This window comes from Protopterus annectens, chromosome 14.part0, assembly GCF_019279795.1.
Source record: "Protopterus annectens isolate FY-2018-M chromosome 14.part0, PAN1.0, whole genome shotgun sequence".
NCBI lineage: Eukaryota > Metazoa > Chordata > Ceratodontiformes > Protopteridae > Protopterus > Protopterus annectens.
Genome location: NC_056748.1, coordinates 834402283 through 834430049, shown reverse-complemented (window position 1 = coordinate 834430049; position 27767 = coordinate 834402283). Strand labels below are relative to the sequence as shown.

Here is a 27767-nt window from a genome sequence, read left to right as displayed (position 1 = left end):
TCATAAAAACAGAGGTGGCTAACTTCACTGCACCCATGCCGATGGACAATAGCTGCATGACTGCCAAATCATACACCAATGCACTGTGCAAACATGTACATAAATGCATGGAGCTAGCCATACCCAACAGAACCAAGACACTCTTCCAAAAAGAGGAAGCCAATCTGGTGGTCTCCTGCCATTAATAAACTCTACAACAGAAGGAAAAAACTGTTGCAGAAAAGGGTGATGTCCCAAGACTGGAAAAACCCCCTTATTAGCCTCAACCAAAAGTTGAGATCCCTTGTCAAATTCTCTAAAGCCATCTATGAAGGCAGAATTGCGGCAGACACTAAAAACAGTCACAAAGCCTTCTATAGTTATATCAAGAACCTCCACGGCAGTACCCAGATTTGGTCTGAGTTACTGCACAATGGTACCTGCTGTACTGAGCCAGCAGATATTGCCAACATATACTGGCTGACAGATTCAATGTCAGCTTTACACCCCCCCCCCCTCAGGACCAATCACAATACCGGAAGAATGCCAGGCACCACCCAGCATTACTGCAGCACAGGTTAAAGCTGCATTGTCCAAGGCCAAGAATTCAGCTTCCATGGGACACGATAATATCCCTGGCTGTGTTCTACATGAACTACAACGTGAACTGGCACCACATCTGTGTGCTTTAAGTCACAGGCTCACCTCTGGCTTTGTTCCTACCAAATGGCACACTGCTGCAGCACTCATCCCTCTCCATTAAAGAGGAGCAACTACAGACCCTTGGAATTATTGCCCCATTAGCCAGACTAATCTGATATGTAAAGCTGTGGAGCGCATCATCATGGACCTGATTAACAAAGATGTAGGAAATCTCCAAACTGTAGATCCCACACAGTTTGGCTTTGTGAAAGGGAGATCATGCCTGTTCAACCTGGTTGACTTCTTTGAGTCAGTCACCAGGGCTGTGGATGAGGGTAAGGCTCTGCATACAGCCTGCCTCAATCTGGCCAAGGCCTTTGATACCATTCCTCACTCTGGAATTATTGATACACTCCTCAAGCTAGGCATCAACTCCTATATCACTAGGTGGGTTGCAAACCAGCTCACAGATGGAACACAGTGTGAAAGTAGTAGACTCCCAAGTCCGATTGTTGACTAGTCACGAGTGGAGTCCCACAGGGATCGGTCCTGGGGCCTCTCCTGTTCGGCATCTACTTCTCAGAAGTCCAGGCCAACACAAAGGGACTTTGGCTGACCAAGTTCTCAGACGGCTGCAAGCTGGGAGGCATAATTAACTTCTCAGGTGATGCAGACAGCCTTCAGAAAGGCCTCACTGAGACCAATGACTGGTATCAAAACCATGGCCTTAAGCTTAATGCCAGAAAGTCTGTCATCTCCTTTGGTAAAAACGCAATTCCCACTAATTTACCACATTGATGGAAGCCCTCTGAACACTGAAGGCGTTATAAGAGATCTGAGGATGCAGGTTGACAGCAACCTCTCCTTCGACCACCACATTGCCACTGTGGTCAGAAAGTCCTTCTATGTGGCACATCTCATTACCCAGAGTTTTCCATCCAGGAAGAAAGAGGTCCTCGTCTCTCTCTACTATTCCCTCATTAGACCAATCATTGAGTATAATGCCCCATTTGGCATGTACCTCACTAGAGACCTGCAACAACTGGAGAGGCCACAGAAGTATCTTACGAAGAGGATCCTAGGCATTGAACACGTCTCTTACACGGACAGACTGAAGACTCCAGCTATTCTGTCTCATATCGCCTACTCTGAGGCGATCTTCGCCTGACTTACAAAGCCATGTCTGATCCAGCTCTATTAGAAATGCTACAGCTAAAAAATCCGAATCCCTTCGCACCACATGCTGCAGAGACCTCAACCTCATTACCACAGTCAACAGAACATGCTGAAGGGACAGGTTCTTGACCCAGAGACTGTCCATGCTCTGTAGTAGACTTCCCATACATGTCAAGCAGAACACCTCGCTGTCCCTCTTCAAGAGAAATCTTGATGAGCTGATGGGTAATAGAAAGTTCATCCCAGGGATCACTCCAGTGGAGTAGTTAGAGGCACTGGGAACTAACGGGCGGCACAATGCCAGGGCACTTCTGTGGGCTAGGCTTGTAAAGGCTCCAGGGCCATTAGCGTAGTACACACCTATGAACCTAATAGCCTTGGGTACTCTCTCCTGTAATGAATACTGCAACATGAGAATAGGCGGCCATAGAATAGTTGTGTAAAGTCTTACCATGACCATAGATGTCCTTCTCTTATGGTAAGATTTTACACAACTGTTCTGTCACTTTGCAAAGTCCAAGTGTAGCCTGTAGAAGCTGCAACCCATAAACTTCTGAATGAAAGCATTGGAATGGCAGTTCTTTGCCTAAAGCTATTGCCCCATACTGTCCTAAGAAATCACAATGTTTTCTTTTTGTATCCCTCCAAAAACATCAAACGGTATGTGAAACAATAACATGCATTTAATGGCAATGCTACAGTGATAATAGAAAAAGGATATTTAAGATGGCAGGATGTTTAGCAGTGATATTAATGCTGTATTTTAACTACTTAGATTTAAAGAAGTCTGTGTGTTTGTTTCAGTACTACTGTTTTTGCACCATTCTGTCAGTAAGGTTTTATCCTCTGTAAAGTGTTGAAAGGGTGTTAAGAATTTAAGCATGTGATAATTAAGTTGTAATTTTCTTTTTGTTTCAGGATACTAAACAGACAGAATTTCTGAGTGGTGTTCATTAAAGCCCTCTCACGTTGTTCATTTTAAATGGTCTCAGAAAGTTGGTCTTTGTGAAATTTGGAGTTGATTGTTGAAGCTGACTGCTGCTCAGATCACTTTAATGTTGGAAATAATGGTGGATTTTCAACTCAACTTCATAGTGATTGGTGTGTGTGTCATCCTCATTTCTTTTGTTAAAGGTAAGTTTAGTCAGGATTGTTTACAATTGCTATAACAGTTTGCAGTAGCTTAAGTGATTTTTTTTTAATGGGGTTGAAAAGCTTGAGACTGGCTTTATTAAGGGAAAGCCTCATTACATTTCATTTAAGTGCATGCTTTACTGACTGGTAGACAGAATTTTTAACAATATTGCCAGTGGCACCAAAGACTAAATTGCCTGTCTTAATGTTGAGTCAACCACTTATTGAGGAAAGCTTAAGGTGACCAGGTAACACAGCGGTTAAGGTGTTTGCCTCCCATGCACAAGTTACAAAGTTCGATCCTGACCTCTGGCCAGTGCCTGTTTTACAAAGCCATGTCTGACCCAGAGCTGCTAGGTATGCTCCACCTAAAGAAATCCTAATCCCTCCATGCCACATGCTCCAGAGATCTAAACCTCATTACCACAATAAACAGAACATGCTGGAGGGACAGGTTTCTAACCCAGAGACTTCCCATACTCTGGAACAAACTTCCCATTCACGTCAAGCAGCGCACTTCACTGGCCCTCTTTAAGAGAAATCTTGAGTGGGTGGGCAATAGGAAGTTCACCCCAGGGATCACTTCAGTGGCTTTGCTTGACAGGGACACTGGGAACTAACTTTGGGTGGCATGATGCCAAGGAATCTTCTTGGGCTAGGCTTATGTAGGCTCCAGGGCCATTAGCCTAGTACACACCTATGAACCTATGGGCTAATTAAAGCTAAATTTTTTTGTAATATTCACGACTAAGGGAAGTGAAAAATAGAGGAATTGTTTTGTGGTTTGCTAACTAGTTTTTATGACTTAATATGCACTTTGACTAAAGATATTGACGAACATTTTTGACACAATGTTGGCTCAATGGATATTAGTTGATTTACGGGCATAAATTTAATTAAATTTATAAGACTTAGTTGTATACAGGGTACTGACTAGGCTGTCAGGATGCTTAAATGAATATAAAATTGTAAGAAAATGGTGATTAATTTAGTTAGACTAGACATTTTATCTGTAATCAACATACACATAAATAGATGTGACGTAATTTACTTATTAGAAAAATAGGAATTCGTTAACAGACAGGCAGATAAGACATTAAGTGCAACCTGCAGTACAAGACAGGTCATATACTTGTTTTACTTTGGCATTTTAATTCAGTTGTGATGCATGTTATTACTCGGTGTTTAATGGCAATTGACAGCAGAAATCACTATGACCCAAATTACTAAATATAACATCTTTTCATTGGCATTTGAATTTGGGCATGTTAACTAGAATCTTCCAAGTTTAGTAAGCATAAGCAAAAAAAAAAAAAAAAAAAAAAAAAAAAACTAACTGCTTGTACTTTTTCATATCCTTTAGAATGGAATAAGTCATCTCTGATAATTTGAAGGAGACTTCCATGTTTTACAGAAAATTCTGTTACCTTAAGGTGACGCATGTGGACTTGTATTGTTGACCCTTGAAATCTAGGAATGTCATCAGTTCACAACGTTTAGTTGTAATTTTTAAAAACAAGGCTTTGAGATGGTCTTTTTTTTTTTTAAGCCACGTGGATACAGGAAACCACAAGCTAGACTGACCGTCTTGAGATGTATTGGACTAAGAAAATGCTGATGTCCTTCAAGAATGCAACTGCAGTCCTGACATATGGGTTGTCCTGCCTCAGGCAGCCCTTCGGTCGGCCGGATTCCAAAGTCTGGGTCCGGCGTCGGCTGATGTCGCCTCTTCCCCGACGTCAGAGCGGCTGGGGTATAAAAGCATCAGCCGACACCATCTTCTCCAGTCTTTCTTGCCGCGCGGTGCCCGAAGCAGAAGCAGTTCGCATGTGCCGGTCGGCCAGCTCCTGTGTTTTCAGATCCGAAGTCATCAAAAAGCTAAGTACCCCGTTGGGGAACCTTTTCTTGCCTCAGCCGATGTCAGTTAAAACTGCAAAAGTTAATAATTGCTTGTCTTGTGGTAAACAAATACCTCATAAGGACTTCCATTCTTACTGCCTTCCCTGCCTCGGCCCAGACCGCGACGTCTCGGCCTGTGCTGCCTGTGCTTGCTTCAATAAGCGCACACTTAGGTGCCGGGCAGAATTTGCTGAAGAATTTTTTTGGGAAAATTAATCCTATATCATGCCGTCGGAACTACCGGCAGCACATATTTCCAAAAAACGGAAGGACCGGGACCGACAATCGCGGCCCGCGACTTCCACCGACACCACGCTAAAGCCTACTGCGAGTGCATCGGTCTCTTCGGAGGCAGTAATTCAACCGCTCCAGGCCGACGACATCGCTTTACCGCACACTTCGGTCCCGGAGGCTACCCCGGTGCCGGTTGTTGATTTTCCTCCTGAAACCGAAGCCCAAGATTTGCCTGACACCATACCAGTGGACAAAGTTACTCCAGCACATGGGGCAGCTAGGCCTCCTGTGTCTATGTCCATCAAGGCCTACACACATGCTAAGGCTGCCAGCCAGGCTAAGTCTCACCCTCCTAAATCTTTTTCACAGGGTCCCACTTCTGATAAACAGATCATGACTTTAGCTGCAGATCTAATTTCTTTAATCAGGGGCTCTCAGGCTCATCCAGACAGAGGTTCTCAGCCGCCTTCAGACAAAAGGCCTAGGGTTGAGCAGGGAGATACCCTTTCCTCATATGAAGCCTCTGGTGAGTCAGGCCATTCAGATTCCCTGGAAGAATCCTTCCCGGCCTACGAGGATTCTGATGCTGATGAATCCATTCCCTCTGCCTCTCCTCCTGAGGATATTTCTTTCGGGGAAATTCTCCACTCCATGAGAGAGCATTTTCAGTGACAGGGCCAGGATTTCTCCGACTCCAGGAAAAGGCTTCGGACTTTCCTTAAGTTACCCCAGCACAGGCTTTAGCTATACCCCCAGTGTTAGATGTATTGGATGATGTGTTCTCAGACTCCAGTACTTCTCCTGATTCTCTCCCTCCTGCTCCTGTCAAGCCAGACAGATATTACAGGGTTCCTGAAACTCATAAACATCTCTTTAAGGCCCACTCTGTTGATCTAGAAACTATTTCTCAGGGGCCCAAAGGAGTGGCCACTTCCACGGCCAAAAATCCTTTGCCCGCAGACAGGGAATCTAGGTCCCTGGAGAGGTGGGGTAAAAAAGTTTATACCTCATCCACCCTTGCCATGAGGGCACTTAACTGTCTTTTTCATATGTTTCAGTATCAGGATTTCTTGATGGATGATTTGCAGAAAAAGTTAGCCTCTCCTGAGCCTTTAGATAGAAAGGCCTTGCAGGATTTGGTTCATAATGCTCAGCAGGTTAGCAATCATTTTCTTCAGTGTGGTTATGATGCATTGGAAGCTTCATGTAGGGCAGCTATGACAGGGGCCGTCATACGTAGACATGCTTGGTTGAAAGAACAGACATTGCCAGATCATGTTAAAGTAAAGCTTCTAGATGCACCTCTGGAAAAAGACAAGCTATTTGGTGCTAATGCACAGGGTGTGTTGAAATCACTTGAGGAAAAGGCTAAATCAGTACAAACAGTCAAAGATTTCCTCCAGGTTCAGCCACCAAGGTTCAGAAGGAATTGGCCTTCGAAGAATTGGTCCTTTCCAGACACTGACAAGTTCCAAAGGGGAAAAAACAGGCGTGCTCGAGGTAGAGGGCAATACCGAGGCTCCTACAGGGGCCGCCAATGGCAACCAACTAATCAGAGAAGTGGCGCAGGGACTTCTACTGCTCCACAGGGACAATCACAATGACTTGACTTTGACACCGACCAAGGCTCAAAGAGAAGCACCTTTAGGCGGAAAATTATCTTTATTTTCAAAAAATTGGCATGTTTTTACAAAGGACAAATGGATTTTGGACATAATAGACAAAGGTTACAGGTTCCACTTCCATACCTTACCAACAAGACAAGGCATGCCAAACCTGCCACAAAATCAAAGGGCAGAGGCACTCATACAAGTTTCAAAGCTGCTACAAATCAAAGCAATAGAAAAGGTTCCTCTTCAGGAACAAGGCCAGGGATTCTACTCAAGACTGTTCCTTGTTCCAAGAAAAGAATAGCAATGGAGACCTATACTGGACTTGTCCACTCTAAACACTTTTTTCATTGTGCCAAAATTCAAAATGCTGACATTACAGCAACTTCTTCCCATGCTGGGCAAGGAGTCTTGGCTGGTTACTCTGGACCTCAAGGAGGCATACCTGCATGTCCCAATCAGACACAGCTGCAGAAGATACCTCAGATTTCTTGCAGGGTCAGAGCATTATCAATTCTCAGCATTGCCTTTTGGCTTATCTACTGCGCCCAGAGTATTCACGAAATGCCTGGCATCAGTAATTGCACATTGCAGACTTCAGGGGATACAAATGTACCCTTACCTGGACGACTGCCTTATACAAGCGGACAGCAAGCAAGCCTTGATAAGAAACTTGGACTATGTCATTCACTTACTACAGGCTTTGGGATACACAGTCAGCATTCAAAAATCAAGACTACTGCCATCCCAACAAATAATTTTTCTAGGAGCCAAAAGGACAAAAACTCACAAATGGCTTTCCTCACAGAAGAAAAACAAGAACAATTACCAGATTACTTCAAAAGCCTAGCAAAGCACACCCAGATGACTGCAAGGAAAATCCTGCAGGCCCTGGGTTTCATGGCATCTTGCATTCTTCTGATTCCACTGGCAAGACTACACATGAGAAAACTACAATGGTACCTAAAAAGTTTATGGTCTCAACACAGCCACAATGCAGAAGCAATTATTCCACTCATTCCATGTCTACAAAAGGAATTTTTGAGGTGGGCACAAGCAAGCCAGCTAAACAAAGGCATGTCTTTCAACAAACCTCAAGCAAGCCAAATCATTACAACAGACGCCTCAGATCATGGATGGGGGGCGCACATGGAGGGCAGATGCATTCAAGGGCAATGGGCACCCCGAGAATTGCATCTGCACATCAATCAAAAAGAGATGTTGGCAGTGATTCATGCAATCGAGGCCTTCGGAAAATTTCTTCAGCAAGGTCATCTGCTAATAAAGACAGACAACACCACTGTCATGTGGTACATAAACAAACAGGGAGGCACCCATTCTTACCCCCTCTGCAGACTAACAATGACTCTTTGGGAAAAGTCCTAGAAACTGAACATACAGTTGCAGTCCCAGTTTGTCCCAGGCAAGGACAATGTTCTGGCGGACAGTCTAAGCAGAAACATTATGGACCCACACGAATGGATGTTGCATCCAGACATTTTTTCACAAATAACTCATGCATGGGGAAGGCCGGACATAGATCTCTTTGCCTCTCACCTCAATCATCATCTGAAGAAGTTCTGCTCAAGGACACACCATCCTCAAGCTTGGAGAATGGATGCTCTCTCCTTCAGCTGGAATTCTCTAACAATATATGCATTTCCACCTCTACCATTAATGACCAAGGTGTTACTGAAGATCAAAGTAGAACAACCGAAAGGCATTTTGATAGCTCCAGACTGGCCAAGACAGCACTGGTATCCATTACTAAGGAGCATAACTCACACCAAGCCGTGGCTCCTGCCTCAATGGCCTCTGCTTATAACTCAGCACAATTACAGGACTGTTCATCCCAACCTGCGAACATTGCAACTGACAGCTTGGAGGGTTCCATGACTTCTCCCCATGTCTCTCTCTCCAACAAAGTTCGAGATCTTACTGGAAGCACGCAGGCCTTCCACCAGAAAAACTTATTCAGCCAAATGGAAGAGATTCAACATCTGGAATGCCAACAAGGGTCAGGATGCATCAGTAATGAGCATCCCACAGATACTAGAATACTTGGCAGAAATGCTTCACAATGGCCTTTCATATTCTTCCATAAAGATACACGCTTCAGCAATTTCAGCAAAATACAACTGTGATCCACCTGTGTTTTCACATCCTTTGCTAAGACAGTTTCTAAGAGGGATAAAGAATATCAAACCTCCAAGAAAACCACCAGTGCCTGCATGGGACCTCAACTTCGTCTTGGAAAAATTAACTCTTCCTCCTTTTGAGCCAGCAGCATCTTCAGAATTGCAATTTCTCTCCTGGAAAACAGTTTTCCTGTTGGCAATTACTTCAGCAAGAAGAGTCTCGGAGATACAGGCCCTCATGGCAGTACCTCCATTTCTCATTTTCCATCAGGACAGAGTCTCTTTAAGAACCAATCCTTCATTCATGCCAAAAGTGATATCCAGGGTTTCTCTAAATCAAGCAATTCACCTGCCTACTTTCTTTCCCAATCCTCAAAATAAAGGAGAAAAGCTTCTGCACACTTTGGACATACACAGGCAATTGCGCTACTACTTGGACAGAACAAAGGCCAACAGAAAGTCTGACCAACTATTTGTAGCTTACGCTGCTGGAGTACAAGGAAAGGCAATTTCCAAACAAACAATTTCAAAATGGATTGGAAACTGCATCAGATTCTGCTACTCTTTCCATGGAAAAGGTGTGCCAGCCAATATCAGGCCACACTCCACCAGAGCTACAGCCACCTCCACAGCCTTTCTAAGCGGGGTGGCTACAAAGGACATTCTAGAAGCTGCTACATGGAGCTCCGTGCATACATTTTCCAAACATTACAACCTGCCTTTATATTCCAGATCCCGAGCAGGCTTTGCTTCTGCAGTCCTGCAGGGCATTTTAGCTACACCATCCTTATCTTAGATCCTACCACCCCCAGCTTGGCTATGGTATTCAACCCATATGTCAGGACTGCAGTTGCATTCTTGAAGGACATAGTACAGTTTTGTACCTACCATAAATGTAGATGTCCGATAGATATGCAACTGCAGTCAGGTTTTCCCTCCCTCCTACCCCTCTGTAATTCTCTTTTTGGGTCCACTCCCCCTTTTTCAAATTAGCTGGGGATATCTGTTATGGTGTATCTGTTTATTACTGTTGTGTATGTCTGGAATTTTTATCCATTCCCTAAATTTAGCCTTCCTTGGAGGGCACCTGGCATCTGGGGCAAGAAACAATGAAGAAGATGGCGTCGGCTGATGCTTTTATACCCCAGCCGCTCTGACGTCGGGGAAGAGGCGACATCAGCCGACGCCGGACCCAGACTTTGGAATCCGGCCGACCGAAGGGCTGCCTGAGGCAGGACAACCCATATGTCAGGACTGCAGTTGCATATCTATCGGACAGCTACATTTATGGTAGGTACAAAACTGTACTTTCCTTTTTATCAGCAGCCTGTTGGTTTAAAATGTGTTTGTACTCTTATTAAACATTACACATAAAACTAATGTTCAACTGTTTTGTTTTTTTCGCATGTAAAATCCCACTTGTAGGCGAATATTAATATAGCATTTTATCTATATGTACACAAACCAGTAAGAGTTGTATCGAGTGTATAGCCACTGAAATCAGTACCCCTGAATTAAACATAAATCCAAAGAAATGCCAAGTATATGTACTCATAATTGCAGAGGTGCCAGCATAGATGTATTATCTACACACAGGCAATTTCTGCTGTATCTTTCACTATGGTAAGTGATAGACCAGCTATCTTTTCATAGGTTCATAGGTACTTGCTTGGCTCTTGATCTATTAGGGTCTTAATAAAACTAGCCATGCATTCCTATGATAATTATTACCCTTATATTTTGCTGTATAAATATCCAAAGATGGGCCAAACAAGTATATGTTGAGGTAATTACATTATTTACTTGACCATGAGGGCCAGTGATGGTAAACTGGGAGTGAATTTGCAGTTACACAGCCATTCATCCAAATTATGTTTAAATAAAGAGAAGTGCCAGGAATTTATGTGGAGTAGAAGATGCTTCTGTAGAAGCGATAGTGATGCATACGTTTCCCTCCAGCATGTTATGTTAAGTTTGCTAAAGAGATTGAGGTCTCTTGAGTGTGTGTTTATGGTGCCATTGGAATTGCAAATGTGTAATGAGTCTGATAGAACAGGGTCTGTTGAGGCACTATATGCGAGGCAGAAATTGCCTGTCAGTAGCTTGTATAATACCAAGAAGAAAGACAAGGATTTGAGTTGGTCTGTGTAGTCTTTGTAATTTGCCCTTGATTTTTATTTTAGTTTATTTATTTTTTTATGAGAAAGTGTTGCCATTCCAGTTGTGGTAAGTGTTTGGGCAAGGTACATGTCTAAAGGGGCTTTATACTTGATCTGCCTAACACGTGTCAAGTTCATTTGAACAGTTGTGTCCCTGGATCTGGACACCATACCCTTACATGGAAACTATGACGAAAAATGATTTTTGTTACAGTAGTGGATATGCAGTATGAAATTTCCTTGGACCAGGAGTAGTTTACGGAGTCTGGTTCAGGGTCTAATTCAGCCTGTTGATCCTTCTTGTAAATAAGTTTCTGCTAAAAGAAAGAGGAATACTGCTTTCCCTCAAGAGAGTCCAGATTCTAAATCTGAGCAGGAAGGTAAAGGTTTTTTTTCCTCAGATTTCTGATTCAGACATAGGGGACAGCTCAGTTTCTGATCCTTCTTGTGAGGTTTCTCTTTCTCTGAGACTATTGCTAGAATGTGCCAATGTTTTCAGTGGGAGACCACTGAGGTTTCTCAGACCCCCAGAAAATACGAGTTGTTGCAGAAAACATTTCCAGAAACTGCACCCATTCCTCCTGTTCTGTCTGCTGTAGAGGACATGCATTACTGCCTGCCCAGCTGCCCCTAAAACAGAAGATAGGATGTATAGAGGTACTGAGTCTTTTAAATTTTTGAGCACTATTTCAAACCTGACCCACCAGCTATAGCTTTAGTTGATCTCACTGCTGCTGAACACTTCATTAATTCCTTCCCAGCCATGCCCAAGTACTTGCACCCTTAGGAGGAAAACTCACCCTGCATGCAAAAACAGGGAGTATATTACCCAGGAGCGATGGGTCTTAAACATTGTATCCCAGGGATACAGATTCTACTTCCACTCACTGCCAACCCCAAGCAGATTTCCAGACCTTCCTCCAAACCAGTGGGCAGATTCCCAAAAGCAAGTACTTTCTCTTCTCATTATCAGGGCTATTCAGCCTGTTCTAACAGAGCAACGGGGACGGGCTTTCTACTCCAGACTGTTCCTGGTTCCCAGAAAAGAGAACTCTTGGCGCCCTATTCTGGATCTGTCAACTCTCAACACCTTCCTGGTGGTACCAAAATTCAAAATGCTTACACTCCAGTAGCTGCTTCCTATGCTAGCCAAGGACTCCTGGCTAGTCACCCTAGACTTAAAAGAAGCCTATCTATGCACATCCGCGTAAGGGAATCTTGCAGGAAATGTCTATGTTTCAGGGCAGGCACTATCGGTTCTCTGCTCTTCCCTTTGTGAATACCCTGGGCGCAGTAGATAAGCCGAAGTGTCTGGCTCCAGCCATTGCATACTGCAGGCAGAGAAATATTGAAATTTACCCATACTTGGATGATTGCCTGATTCAGGCGGACAGTCAGGAATTGCTACTTCAGCACCTGACGTTTGTAAAGAGACTTCTAACTTCTCTGGGGTATACAGTCAACGAAAAGAAATCACATCTGGTACCCAGCCAAAAGATTGTATTCCTGAGAGCAAGCTTGAACACAACTTCCCAGATGGCATTCCTCACTCCAGAAAAGCAGGTTTATTTGACAAATTACTTCAAACTGCTGGCCACCCAAACCCAGCTATCTGTAAGAAAAATACTGCACGCCCCGGAATTCATGGCCTCACACATTCTTCTAATTCCATATGCAAGACTACATATGAGGAAACTTCAGTGGTACTTAAAAAGTCTCTGGTGTCAACATTCTCAGGACCTGGAAACAGTGATTCCTATCATTCCTTGCCTAAGGACAGAGTTCCTTTGGTGGGCAGAGGCTTGCAACCACAACAAGAGACTCCCTTTCAGTCAACCCCCCGCCGCCCAAACCCTGACAACAGACGCATCAGACTTTGCATGGGGGGCTCACATGGCAGGCAAATGGAGCCCAGGACGAATTCACCTGCATATCAATCAAAAAGAAATGTTAGCTGTACAGAATGCACTGGCAGCTTTCAAACACCTTACCCTGCCAGGATAACTCTTGATAACGACAGACACCACCACAGTTATGTGGTACATAAACAAGCAGGGGGGAACTCATTCCTACCTACTCAATAGGTTAGCCATGCCTATGTGGAACACAGCCTTGAGCAATCAAGTGCACCTGCAAGCTCAATTCCTGCCAGGCAAACAGAATTCACTGGCAGACGACTTAAGCAGAAATCTAATGGACCCACACGAGTGGAAACTGGAACCCAACTCATTCAGACTTCTAATACACAGGTGGGGGACACCAGAGGTGGACCTCTTTGCTCCTCCCCCCAAACCATTAACTGAGCAAATTTTGCACCAAAAATCCTCACAGCCAAACATGGAAAGTGGATGCCATATCCTTTACATGGGAAACATCTCAATCTATGCCTTTCTCCCTCTGCTCCTCCTTTCAAACGTACTACTCAAGATCAAACAGGACAGGCCCAAGGACAATCCTTTTTGGACCAGACTGGCCACGCCAGCACTGGTACCCACTCCTATGCAGTGTAACAGCAGTGCCACCCTAGCACCTACATCAGACCCCCTCTCTGCTGTCCCAGAAGGAGGGACTGATTTTGCATCTTCAGCTGCACACTCTGAGCCTGGCTTATTCCCTGAATACATCACCAGCAACCCTCAGCAAAACCAGTGCTGGATGTTATCGTTGAGGCCAGGAGGCCTAGTACTAGGAAATCCTATTCAGAAAAGTGGAAAAGGTACTGTTCTTGTAGCCAGTCTCAAGGAAAGGACACAGCTGTGCCCACCTTACCTCAAATCTTAGATTATCTAGCAGAGCTGCTTCACAAAGGGCTAGCCTTCTCATCAGTTAAGGTTCATGCCTATGCCATCATAGCTCATTACAATACTGAGCCACTCCTCTTCTCTCACCCTATGATCAAACAGTTCCTGAGAGGAGCTAGCAATTTAAGACCCCCAAGGAGAGCTCCCACTCCTGCATGGGACCTTAACTTTGTACTAGAAAAGCTCACGCTTCCCCCTTTTGAGCCTGCTGCTACAGCAGAATTAAAATTCCTCTCTTGGAAAACAGTCTTACTTTCTAGCCATCACTTCAGCAAGAAGAGTTTCTGAGTTATAAGCCCTTATGGCTGTGGAACCCTTCATTATCTTCCATGTGGACAGGGTTTCCCCTCAGGGCTAAACCATAATTTATGCCCAAGGTGGTATCCAGTGTGGCTTTAAAGCAATCCATCCATTTACCAACCTTTTTTCCTAATCCTCAGAATAAAAGGGAAAGGATCCTGCACTCCTTGGACATGCACAGACAGCTCAGGTTCTACTTTGACAGGACTAAACCTTTCAGAAAATTCTGACCAGCTGCTAATCAGCTTTGCGACAGGGGCAGAGGGCAAGGCCATTTCAAAGCAAACTATTTCTAAATGGATAGCACACTGCATCCATTTCTGCTACAAACACCATGGAAAACCTACCCCACAGGGGATCAGACCTCATTCCACTAGGGCTATCTCAACCTCTACAGCATTTCTCAGGGGAGTCCCTACCAAGGACATCCTGGAAGCTGCAACCTGGAGTTCTGTACACACCTTCACCAAGCATTACTACTTACCTTTCTTTTCTAAATCCAGAGCTGAATTTGCTGCAGCAGTCCTACAAGGCCTGCTAGCCAGCCCTAATACTCCACCCTTCCTCAGCTTTGGGAATCAACCCAAGTGTGATGACTGCAACAGTGAAACACAAAGAACATAGTACAGTTGTGTACACTTGCCATAAATGTAGATGTTCAAGTGTATTCACTGTTGCAATCTTGGTTACCTTCCCTCCAGCCTCCTGTCTTTTCTTTACTTTCTACCTATCCTCTTTTTTGGCCATATCTTATGGAAATGGTATTTACTTTTTACTGGAGGTGTTCCACACCATGTGATTGCTTCCTATTTTGGGGGCTGCTGACATCTGGGTCTAGAAAAACTGATGTAATGGCATCGGCTGCATGTTTTATACCCATGATGACCTGACATCATGGAAGAGGCGACAACATCCGAAGCAGAAATCCCAAGACTCTGGTATTCGGGCCGACTGAGGGCTACCTGCAGGCAGATAACCCAAGTGTGATGAATGCAGCAGTGAATACACTCAAACATCTACATTTATGGTAAATGTACACAACTGTACTTTCTATGAGGGGTTTTACTCTTGAGGAGAGACGGATCTTGATAGTATGGACAACTTCATGAGAAACTAAAGTGTATGTAAACTGAACAGTGAGGCAGGACTGGGGAATGTTTGACAATTAGCTGGAGGACTTAGAAGGGTTTATGGGCCAAAAAACAGGAAAAAGGTACAAGAGGAAGATTGGGTTTCCAGTATAAGTTTATAAATTGGGAGGGGGGGGGACATCTTTCATAGGAAAATGGAGGCCTTTGTTGAGTATCATTTTAAATGAAGGGTTATCTAAGCAGCCTGGAAAAAAAGCAGTTATTTCAGTTATTCCAAAAGAGGAAGAAGTCCTTTTGGAACCTGTAGCATATAGACCAATTTAAATTTTAAACCATTATTATAAAATATTTTTATCCCTATTAGCAAAAAAATTATCAAAAATTATCTCTAGGTTGATTGTCCAGTGTGGCTGCTTAGAAAGGTGGCAAACATTTGATGATATCAGTAGAGTATTGGTTCAGTGAGACACAGAAATCCCTGGTAAGTCTCTCATGCTTCTTTCATTGGACATTGACGTGATTGGTAATGTCCGCTTGAATAATCTTGTGTAATGTTGGTGTTTGAATTTCTGTTTAAGCTGATAGATCTGATGAAAACATTATATCAAAATGCAGAAGCCAGATTAAAGTAGGGGACTGGCACTCTTGAGAGGTTATTTATTTATTTATTTATTTATTTTATTTTTTTTTTTGTGAGACGGGCCACAAGGCAGGGATGCCCACTCTCCCATCTGTTTGTCCTTTATTTAAAGCCTTGTGCCATGTTGGTCAGAATGTCAGAGCTTAAGGGAAACAAGGGGGAGGTGAAACTATCCCAGTTTATTGATATTTGTGGTGAAACTGAAGAAAAATGTGCCCCTATTGTTCCTGCTGTTAAAATTCATAATATTTAAATATAAAATGCTTGCTAAGAAAACAGAAGCAATTTTGGTTAATTATGCCCCCACCTTTGAAATGGTTTAAAATTACCCACATTTCTGGAAATATAAGATGGTAATAGTACTTGGGGATCTGGTTGATGGAAAGCTCTGAAGCCACAGTAAAACATACTTGGGAGGAGACTAAGGATAAATAAGATCATTAGGAAAATTGGAGAATACCAAATGTTGGCTATAGATTTAGACAGAAAAATACAACTTCTAAAACTGTTTGTAGTACCTTTAATCTTGTAGTACATAGGGCATTTATTTTTATGAACTGAAACATGAGAAATGGGCAGGTATTGATAAGGAAATGAAGAAACTGCTTTGGGAAAGTAAACATCCAAGAGTTAGGATGGATAAACTTCCTCAAATGATCCAAGGGGACCTTGTCCTATCTAGCTTGAAGGATTACTTTAAAGCAACCCAATTAAGGCTTTATATATTCTGAAAATGGAGGACTATTATCCTAAATTTAAAGTAGCCGCACTACATAGTGGGATGTCTGTAGGACTTCACAAGAAGCAGGGCATTTAGCCTCAGAGCCAGAGAAAAATATAAAATAATACAGCTGAGCTTTATGCACATAAGACACATGTCCATTGCTGTAAGAAAGTCTATTTGTATTGCATAGTTGATAAATGGAGATTGTGTGTAGATGTAGGGATGTCATTTTCCCCCTTTTAGTCAGCCCTCAATAGGCCAATCATTGAAAGAATACCCCCTTTGACATGTATCTTTTCAGATACATACAGCTGGAACACCCACAGAGATACCTTGCTTAAAGGATATAATGCCCAAACAACATGGACGGACACGAAGCCCTGTCACTATACTCTGTATCCACAGACTGCTAAGAGTTGACCTGTGTTTTGCATGGAAAGACATTTTCCATTCCAGTAATGATGGATTTACTGCACATCAGCAAGTCAAATATCATCAGAAATAGGCAAGGGATCTAAAACTCTTGTGCAGCATGTACATAACAGTTTAGAAAGGTACAGATTTATCTTGCAGTAGATACTGCTGCAGTGGAACACACTCCCCAGCCATGTAAAACAAAGCTCATCCCCGTTTATATTCATGCAACTTGGATCTATGGATAGGAAACAGAAATTTTAGCCCTGAACTGCCCCCTCTACTACCAATAGGCAAAGGACACTTCTAAAACTTTAATTCCATGCCTTGGTCCCCTCAGATTATTTATGGTGTGATAAAAGTTATTCTTACTGGGGGTAATGTTTAATTATCAACCATGGGATGGGTAAGGCCAGCCTAATACCAAATCGCATATGTTCATTTGAGCACCAAAAGCAAAATTGGCTAGGCTTAAAATGGCTTGCAAGGGCAGATAGTCTAATACTTTACCTGTGGAGAGGGCATAAAGCTTTTAAGCCTGGTCAGTAGTGTTGACACCATTAGAATCACTGTGAAGAAAAATGAGTAGAGGACCTCCTGAAGCTAGCAGCATTTGGAAAGATCTTGGGAATTAACCCATATTCTAGTAGCAATTAAATACGGTAACCCGTTGAAGTGGGAAGATGCAAAGTTTTTTTTTTTCTAATAGATTAACTGAAATAATTCCTGCCTTTCTCAGGGATAATAGTGGAATACAAAGAAATGATTAAAGAAAGAAGAGGGAGAGGAGAATATTCCAGGGATGATAATTTTTTTTTAATGAAGCAAAGACTGCCACAAACACAGATAAAAATTACTTAGTGTTGAGTATCAGTTGCTCCATGATAATTTTTGAGGACTCTCAACATTTAAGGAAGGTTGGGAGAGGACTTTGATTGCACAAATATCGTTTTACAGTGGGTTGAAATATATGAGGCCTCTAGACTGACAACTAAGTCAATACTTTTTACATATTTAGATGGAAAGGTCTGCACAAGTCTTTCTGTACACCATTAAGACTGGCTCACATGTTCTCAACCAGCTCCGCTGGAGATGCGACAAAAGAGATTGGAGGCACTTGGGAACATGTCTTCTGGGAGTGTGAGCAGTAGACTCATTCACAGAGGAGGAGTTAGAGATGTTCAAGTTACTGTAGAAGCATTCTTGACTAGTTGGAATGCCAGTTTGACAACTTTGAGAACACATAAGGCATTATTCAGTTAGCTCTTGCAAATAGCCAAACAAACCAGTAACTAGGAAATGGAATTAAGTTGTCAAAATTCTAAACTCTCTCAAGACCCATAAATTAGAAGCTAGTGAAGGACCAGGGTTAGTGTTAAGGTAGTCAATAAATGGCTTATCTAGAACCAGAAACATCACACTTGGGGGGATTGAGGACCTTGACTAGTGCAGAAAAGGGTATAAGGGGCAAAAGTGTTAAAGCCCAATGAAGATTCCAAGAATATACTTTAGCAGATGAGGATTGGAGGAAAGTAGTTACTATTAATAGCTGAATTTTAAAGGTGGGTCAAAATGTAAGTTTTGTAAGATAACAAGTATCCTGATGTATAATAGTCTCAAATCAAAAGAAAAGGGGAAAATTAGTTGTACAGGAATGATATTGGAGTACACATTACTAAAATAGACTGTTGTCGTAACTTTTGAGAGATCCATGTCAAAGATCACTTAGCGTTCCTGCTACAATAAGAAACCAGATTCAAGCTGATATTGCTTGTCTAAACAACAGTTTATTAAGTTAAAAGAAGAGATAAATGCTTTCACCCTTGTCAGAGCTTCATCAGATTTAAATTGTAGATAATGGTAACAAGTAATGTACGTTTCTGTTTTTCATATAAAACGCCATGTAAATTACAACAAAAGCTTTAATCCAAGAGGACTTCTGCAGATCACATTAAATGACAGTGTTTGGAACAGTCAGTGGTACGTCAATATGTTTTCTTTATTTTGTTTGGTGCTATTTGCTCCTTATCTAAGTGCAAAGCCACTGTGTATCTAACTGTTAATCTGTATGCTAGCTGTAATGTACAAAAGCAATGTAAGAATTTAGTCCTGCAGTTTTTTTAGATTACTCTAGTATATATTAAAACAGATGGCAGTGAGACCATCGTCATTGACAATAGTACATCGTACATGAGTTTTGCCGAAAAATTGTAATGGAAGTAAAAATGTAAATTTCCTGCCAAAAAAAAAAAAAAGAGGGAGGTGGGGGTGCAGGTAGAGCTAGTGATAAGAGTTAAGAAGCAAAAAAAAAAAAAAAAAAATGAATATTATGCTGGCCATCTAGTAAGGAACTACATGCTGAGGTACTTGATTTAAGCGGTGTGCAAAAATGATTCTATGGCAGAACAAGCTGCTAGTTGAACCCCAGCCTGGTTTCCTGCCAGTTAAATCCTTTCAGTTTAGTTTTATCCAGCTTTTATATGTACCACCAGGGAGGTAGATAGAGGTTACTTCATAGTTGTGATTTTTCTGGATTTCTCAAAATCCTTGATTTTGTCACACTGCAGACTTTTGTCGAAACTGAGAATAGGTGTGGAAAGTGAGCTTGGATACGTGGTTTATTCTAGATAAGATAACAGTAATGAGTGTGACAGTTTAGGGGTCATCTTAGAGGGTAAGAAAGGGTCATTTGGTCCCACCAAGGGTCAGTCCAGAATTTATCCCAGTTTGTTGCTCATTTCCAACCTCATGTAGATTGTGTTAAACTTGATCAGGCTCCCTGTGAATAAGAACAGGTTTGTAGGGGAATGGCAGAGGGTGGTGTAGCATGTCTGAAAAGAGATCTAAGGAAATGAGAGACTTTGACTAAAAGGTGACAACTTCACCCAAGTCCATCCATGTGCTGGGCCGTACATATGGGGCTGAAGAATCCTTAAGTGGTTAAGGGTGGGAGTTATTGTAGTACATGATGGACATGCTCCACTTAAAGAAATCCCAATTTCCCAAAGATACATGCTCTAGGGACCTAAACCTCACCACAGCAATAAATTGGACACGCCGGAGGGATAGATTCTTGTCCCAGAGACTTCCCATGTTCTGGAACAAAATTCCCATCTGCATAAAACTGAGCTCATCATTAGCAGCCTTCAAGAAAAACCTTGATGAGTGGATGAGTAATAGGAAATTCATCCCTGGGATGATCAACCTAGGCTTACTTATGCCCTCGGGCCGATGGCCTAGTTACCTACGTATGAACACAAATAATGGCAGCAAATTGATAAAACGAGGGTGATAAGTCCCTTTCTTATGCAGTCTTTTGGGTGCAACTGCGTTACTGTTGGCAGTTCTGGTGGCCTTATAGATGAGATCTGATGTTGTCCTTTTCATTTTTCCTCACCAATGGGTTTGGATCTGACTCTGCCCCATACCATAGACGTCAGATCCAGCTGTCAAGCTCCTCCCTCTACCCATAATGTTGTATTCCATCCCTAACACCTCAGATCTTGTTTGCCGCTATTGTGGTCAGATGTAGGTTTCACTCTCGAGCTGTAAGTGTTTTTTGAGTAAATTTTGTGGATAGTCTTATTCAAAATTTTCTCTTCCTACTGTATCCTTTTACTTCTTTTTAAAACAAGTAATCTCCGTGGTATCCCCGAAGTCTCAAAACAGCCCACTAAAGTGTAGTGGGTCTAAAAACAAAACAGTGTAAGAAACTTCTCTGTGTGGAAGATTTTCAGTCCATATATTTCTAGTTAATCACTGTATATTAATCAGATCAGACAGTAGTAGAAGTAGCGAACATAAACTCATCAAGTCAAAAAGTAATAATAGAAAATATATAATTCTACAGTATTACTAAGTATTCGAAAGTAATCCAAGCAAGGCAGTCAAATCCTTAAGAACACAGACAAGCGATCCAAGTAAAACAAAAATAGAGTAATAATTTCCTCACTAGCTTTCTAAATATATATATACTTTTTATCAGGCATGGGAGTGGTTTATTGTGCTGTAAAACAAAGTATTATTGGAACACATGTTAAATTCACATCCCTTCCCCCATCAGTGTGACATTCGAGCTGGTCCTGCCCTACCTAGTAGCTGTCATAATAATATATAGCCCTAATGTACTTTAATGGTACATATTATTTAACCAAATTATTAAGTAGATTATTAAGTCTGTGATTTTATCCAAGGCAATATACTACATGGCTGGAAATATATCAGCCTTAGTTCATTTTGCGATCAAACATTATATATAAATATATACATATACATTTTGCATGTAAAAATCAGTTTCTGTTTTCATAACCTGTTGTTAACAAAGATCGCTTTCGTCCTTCTAGACTTCTTCAGGTCTGTGTACAAGAACCCTAAAAACCTATATAATTGTATAATTAGTTAGTATTATTGCACCATCATTTTGAATAAAGTGGAAAAAAGAGAACCAGAAAAAAATATAAATAAGACAAAATGTATGTATGATGATGGAAACAGAATATACACTTAAATTTCAAATGATTTAAAATGGTATTTAAAACCAATTTGCAGAAAAATAAAATAAAATACAATTAGTCATGTAAACAATGTGGCAATTTTCTAAGTTCCAGTGCACTTTTAATTGAACAGTAGTAGTTTAGTCCAGGCTTTCTAAAAGAGTTCAGCTTTAATTGCCACATGAGTTCATGTTTCTCCAGAATATTCGGGATGTCTCCTTCAAGATATAAGTTCCAGATCCTGGATTGCATAGACATGGGTGATCTTGAAGGAGACATCCCAAATATTCTGGAGAAACATGAACTCATGTGGCAATTAAAGCTGAACTCTTTTAGAAAGCCTGGACTAAACTACTACTGTTCAATTAAAAATGCACTGGAACTTAGAAAATTGCCACGTTGTTTACATGACTAATTGTATTTTATTTTATTATTTTTTTTTCTACAAATTGGTTTTAAATACCATTTTAAATCATTTGAGATTTAAGTGTATATTTTGTTTCCATCATCATACATACATTTTGTCTTATTTTTATTTTTTTCTGGTTCTCTTTTTTCCACTTTATTCAAAATGATTGTAAAAACAATACTAACTAATTATACAATTATATAGGTTTTTAGGGTTCTTGTACACAGACCTGAAGAAGTCTAGAAGGACAAAAGCGATCTTTGTTAACAATAGGTTATGAAAATAGAAACTGATTTTTACATGCAAAATGTATATGTATATATTTATATATAAATTTTGATCGCAAAATGAACTAAGGTTGATATATTTCCAGCCATGTGGTATATTGCCTTGGATAAAATCACAGACTTAATAATCTACTTAATAATTTGGTTAAATAAGATGTACCATTAAAGTACATTAGGGCTATATATTATTATGACAGCTGCTAGGTAGGGCAGGACCAGCTCGACTGTCACACTGATGGGGGAAGGGATGTGAATTTAACATGTGTACCAATAACACTTTGTTTTACAGCACAATAAACCACTCCCATGCCTGATAAAAAGTATATATATATTTAGAAAGCTTGTGAGGAAATTATTACTCTATTTTTGTTTTACTTGGATCGCTTGTCTGTGTACTTAATAAAGGATTTTCGACTGGAAACAGATGGCCTGCCTTGCTTGGATTACTTTCGAATACTTAGTAATGCTGTAGAATTATATATTTTCTATTATTACTGTTTGACTTGACGAGTTTACGTTCGCTACTTCTACTACTATTGTCTGATCTGATTAATATACAGTGATTAACTAGAAATATATGGACTGAAAAATCTTCCACACAGAAGTTTCTTACACTTGTTTTGCTTTTACTTCTTTTTCCTCCCTTTTAGCATTCACTAGGTGTTAGCAGTCATTGTTTTTCTTGTCCTGTGTCATTTACTCTTCTGCTTCAGTAGTTTTGTCATACCATTGTTGGTATATTTTTCTATACCTATTTAGGTATTTGTAACATGACATAACTGGTATTTCTTTTCCTATTTCTTCAGGTGAGTGTTTTTCTTGTGTGGCTTACTCTGTCATTACCCTTTCTCCACAATGTCAGAGAAACCACCAGAGTTCAAGAAATGCACTTCTTGTGGGCGTAAGATCCCCAATTTGGATGCCCACAAGAAATGCGTTTATTGCTTAGGGACTTGATCGCCTCAATAAAACCTGTTTGATATGCTTGACTTTCAGTCCCAGAGCATTAGCCGACAGCTGCAATATAGTTCTTAGGCCTTTTTGCCTGCTTCCTCTGGGGTTCAAATCCCCCATCAAATAAGTAAAGTCTGTTTCTTCAGAAATCAAAAAGAGGTCTCCATAGAAGTCTCCTAGAGCTTTGACGGAGCTGTTGGAGAAGATCTGGAAAATTTTGGATCAGACTGTTTTGGACACTAAAAGCCTTTTGGATCCTACAGTGTCGTCCCTGATAGTAATTTCTCCACTTCCTTCTACCTGCTCTTTGGATCCCAAGGCCTTAGATCTGAGATCTAGCTCTGCCTGCAGGATCCATACTCCGGAGTATACCATTAAGTTGTTAGCTCCTTTCTTGACAGGTCAAATTTTCCAGACTCTGAAGAAAACACTCCAGACCCTCATCCATAACATCTTTCAGATTTTCTAGGAGTTTGTCTGAGGTGGAAGTGGATAGGATGATGTGAAAATTTCTCAGGACTGTATTCCAGGTGATGGTCCTGCCAGCTCTGTCCCCCTTCCTGGATCTGTGAGTGCACCTATTATGGCCATTCTCTCTCCTTTTCCAATCTGACCATTGGTTTTGGAGTCCCCGGATACGACATCCCCGAGAGGTTCAGCATCGGACAATATCCTTCTCTACTCCGAATGTTGCCCTGACCAGTTCTGCTCCAATACCATAGGATCAGAGTCTGTCTCTGATCTGCGGTGTTGGTGCTGGGTCCAAGGTGTTGGGTTTGGCTCCATTGTTTGAGATCTGTCCCTTCCTATCAAGAGCATTGGTCCTGGACAGCTGGGATCTGATTCTCCCCTTGAGGCTTGGATCCAGGGGCAGCCCTGGCCTACCTTTCTCAGAGGCTTCAGCTCCGGGGAGGGGTTTCCTCTGGCCCTTCAGCCTTCAAGGTGGTAGAAAGGGCTTTGTCTTCACAGGGAACTGTCTTTTCTCGTCTCAATTCCTACCCCTCTCCCATCTTTGATTCCGAGCTCTGTGCCCTTCAAACCTATCTCACAGGGCAGCCAGTTCTGGGTGGTCTCCAGACAGTTCTTTTAGAGGAGTTTCCCCTTCTGATACATCTCCAAAACATCCCATGCAAGAGGTTCCTCAGGAGAGGGCATGTAAGAGGGGTGACAGACTTGCCCATGGAATCTTATACCTCTCAACTGTCCAGATTTTTGCAGAATGTCCAGATTTTTGCCTCATAATTTTGATCTGTTCCTCAGAAAATTTGTGATTTTCTGGCAAATCACTGGGATGATCTGAGGATTGGACTCAGTAGATATTGATATATATTTGAGTTTCAGACTTCAAATCCTTCAGAAAATGCATGTTAATACAAGCCCTGTTATTATAGCAACTTTATAAGAGCAACATTTAAAATCTGCCCCCATTTTTGGGCATTTGTCCCCCCATTTTGTCAATCTTTCTCCAGATTTCTAGGTTGAGAGGTATGTCTATCACAGAATACACTGATTTTGATGAGGGAGAGGGGTCCCCCAGATCAACACCTGATGACATTTGCTTTGGAGATATTTTTGAGATCCTCAAACAGGAGGGCGGCAGGTCTTCCCAGTCTCCTTCTCCTGAAGAATCAGTGTTTCTGGAGGCTTTTGGTTCTGGACCATCTATGTCTTTGGTGACCCCCCGACCCCCCCACCGGCGCATGAACTGATTTGACTTTCCCACAGGGCTTGGAAGGAACTGGACACTTATGAACCTATTCCTAAGCATCAGGACAAATTTCTGGCCCTCCTGCTGATAGACCCCACTGGAGTAAGGGAGTCCTGGTTGATGCTGAGGTGGTGGCGGCTGCCACCTGAAGGAGCTAGCTGAGCAGGCTCTTCCGTCCATCTGCCGAACAGGTAGTCCAGAGCGATGGCCAGATTCAGAAAGCGATTGTTCGCCTCGGCTACTTTCACATTGAGTTGTCTAAACTACTTGGCAGATGTCACTCTGCTACAGAGAGATTTGACTAAGAAGTTATCAAACACGGTCTCTGAGTCTGTGTCTCTTGAGGATTTCGGAAAGACTTCCTGTCAACGGGCCACTCTGCTGTCCATTTCAAATGTGTCGAGGTGATCTCTTATGTATTGGAAGGTACATCACGAGCAGCCTGTTCAGGTATAGCCATAAAGAGAAATGCCTGGATGTGGCTATGTAATTTTGGGGAACCCTTCAAGATGTCCTTTGTCAGTGCCTACTTTGTTCAGGCCATCAGTTAAGAACATGCTTATCTGTAGCAAACAAGAGGGAAAGACTCTGTCTGTCTTAGGAATAGAGTTTTCTAGCCCTCAACAGACCTTCTGTAGAAACCAATGAGGTGGAAAGAAGATGTGGTTCTGAAAATCTCAGGGACTTCCAAGATTTGTGTGGGGATAATTCCTTCAGAGGCAGAGGAAGAAATTTTAATGGTAGATGTTGCCCTAGAAGCAGAGGGGGCCTGCAGAACCAGAGCTTTAGAGATTCTTTTTCCGATGGGCTCTATCAGCGCTTATGAAGTGCTGCTCGACCCTCCATCTCTGGAGGCAAACCAGGGTTGTTTCTCTTTGAACCTAGATGCCTGGAGAGAGATTACAAAAGATTCATGAGTGCTAAGAATCGTAGCCGGCGGCAATGTGTACCATTTTTCCCTTCCTCTTCCTCCTCCTCAAAAGAAACCTCCCAAAGTTCCACCCAGTAAGAGGAAGAATACAGTGCAAGAAATGCAAAAGCTGTTACAGAAGAGTCATCCAAGAAGTCCCACCCAACCAGATAGGATTCTGACTTTACTCGTGCTTCTTTTTAGTACCAAAGAAAAAAACAATGGGGGGGCTTATGACCCATTTTGAATCTAAGCAAGCTGAACCAGTATTTAAAGAAGGCAAAGTTCCGCATGGTCACAGGTTCATCCATCCTGCCTCTTCTGTGCAAGGATGATTGAATGTGCTCTGTAGATCTCCAGGATGCTTGCTCTCATTAAAAAAATGAACAGGCAGTCTAGGAGAGATGTATGCTTTCGGCTGGCAGCCAATCATTACCAATTCAGTGCACTGGCCTTTGGACTCCCCACAACCACCAGGGTGTTTACCAAATGCATGGCACTAGTGGCAGCTCACTTGAGACTGAAGGGATTTGAGGGCTTTCCATATTTCGAAGCTTGGCTTCTTACCACCCCGTCCAACCATCAACCTTTGCAAGCCAGGAACTACTTGCTCTGTTTCCAGTACTTTAGACATCTAAATAAGCTGTGCCAAGACAAACCTAGTCCCAGTACAAACCCTGGAATTCATAGGGACTCTCTTGAATATTACAACTGAGGTGGCGTCTGTGCCTCTCCATTGCATGACATCTTTAAGACATCAGGTTTGGTCTATACTTTCTCACCCGTTTCCTCTTGCAAGATTAGTACTGCAAGCTCCGAGGTCTATGTCAGCTGCCATACTTCTGGTCCCTTTAGCCCAATTCTTTGTGCAAATTCTTCAATGGGCCTTGGTGGTACAGTGGTTCATTCTTTATCAGCCCTTATCGTTTCTCATAAGACTCATGCCAATTAGCAAATGTCATATTTGTTGGTTGATTCAGTCTGACCATCTTTCTGGACAAGACCGTTCATCCTTCCGTTTGCAGTTGCTACTGTAACACGGATGCTTCCCAACTGGGGTAGAGTGGGGCATTTCTTGGTAAAGATGGTCCAAGGCATGTAGTCCCCCCTAGAGACCAAGTTGCATATCCGTGTCCTTGAGATGAGAGCAGTCCTAGTGATATTAGCATTTCAAGATGTTCTCCCTCTGGGAACTATTGCAGTTCAAACAGACAGCATGTCAGTTTTCTGGTACATCGAGTAAGGAGGAACCTGATCTTGTCCGCTGTGCAGAGAGGCCATGAGGGTTTGGGAATGGCTGATCGCTTCAAACCGCTTTCTTATTGCAACACACATCCTGGGGAAAACCAGTACACTAGCAGACAGGGTCAGCAGTCTATTCTGATGCCTCACGGGTGATCTCTCATTCAGTTGGTAGCAAATATGATCTTCAGCTGCTGGGGCCACCCTTGCTGTGACCTGTTCTCCCTCTTAACAAGTGCATCAAGTACTTTGCTCTGATCACCACTCTGGGTGAGTCATGAAGAGATGCTCTGATTCACGTTTGGCCCCCAGGTCTCCTTGATGCCTACCCTCCTCTTCCTCTGATTCCAAAGTTCTTGCAGAAAGCAAGCAGGCTGAAGAGCTCAGTCATCCTCATTGCCCCATTCTGACCTCAGCAGGTATGGTTTCCCTTCCTACAGTCTCTCTTGTGATATTCTCCATAGATACTGGAACATACTCAGGATCTCCTATCACCCAGCAAGAATTCAGCACCCCAATCTCCATGGCCTCAAGCTATAACTGCATGGTTTCTCCACTTCCAGTAATAGATAGTCCAAGTTTCTTACCCAGTTTGAGATATTATCTTGGTCTCCCAGAAAGCTTCTACTAAGAAAGTCTACAGAAGTAAATGGAAAAGTTTTTCTGTTTGGACCTCTAACCAGAATATCGACCCTTTTTCAGCACTAACTTTGGCTATTTTTCTTTTTCTACCAACTCTTTTTAAAGGAGCTAGTTTCTCTATGATTAAACTTCAGTTGGCAGCAATTTCAAATTTTCATTCTGGAAACAAATATTTTTCTCT

The 27767-nt window shown here is 42.2% G+C and overlaps 1 protein-coding gene across 1 annotated transcript in view; it reads left to right on the top strand.

Moving 5' to 3' along the window:
- Nucleotides 1-27767, top strand: part of BMPR1A (bone morphogenetic protein receptor type 1A) — a 1674184-nt gene that overhangs the window by 274238 nt on the left and 1372179 nt on the right. The window contains exon 3 of the mRNA XM_044056589.1: nucleotides 2716-2931. Within this exon, the coding sequence (XP_043912524.1) occupies nucleotides 2853-2931 (79 nt within the window). The 5' untranslated portion in view covers nucleotides 2716-2852. The remainder of the gene's footprint in view (nucleotides 1-2715; nucleotides 2932-27767) is intronic.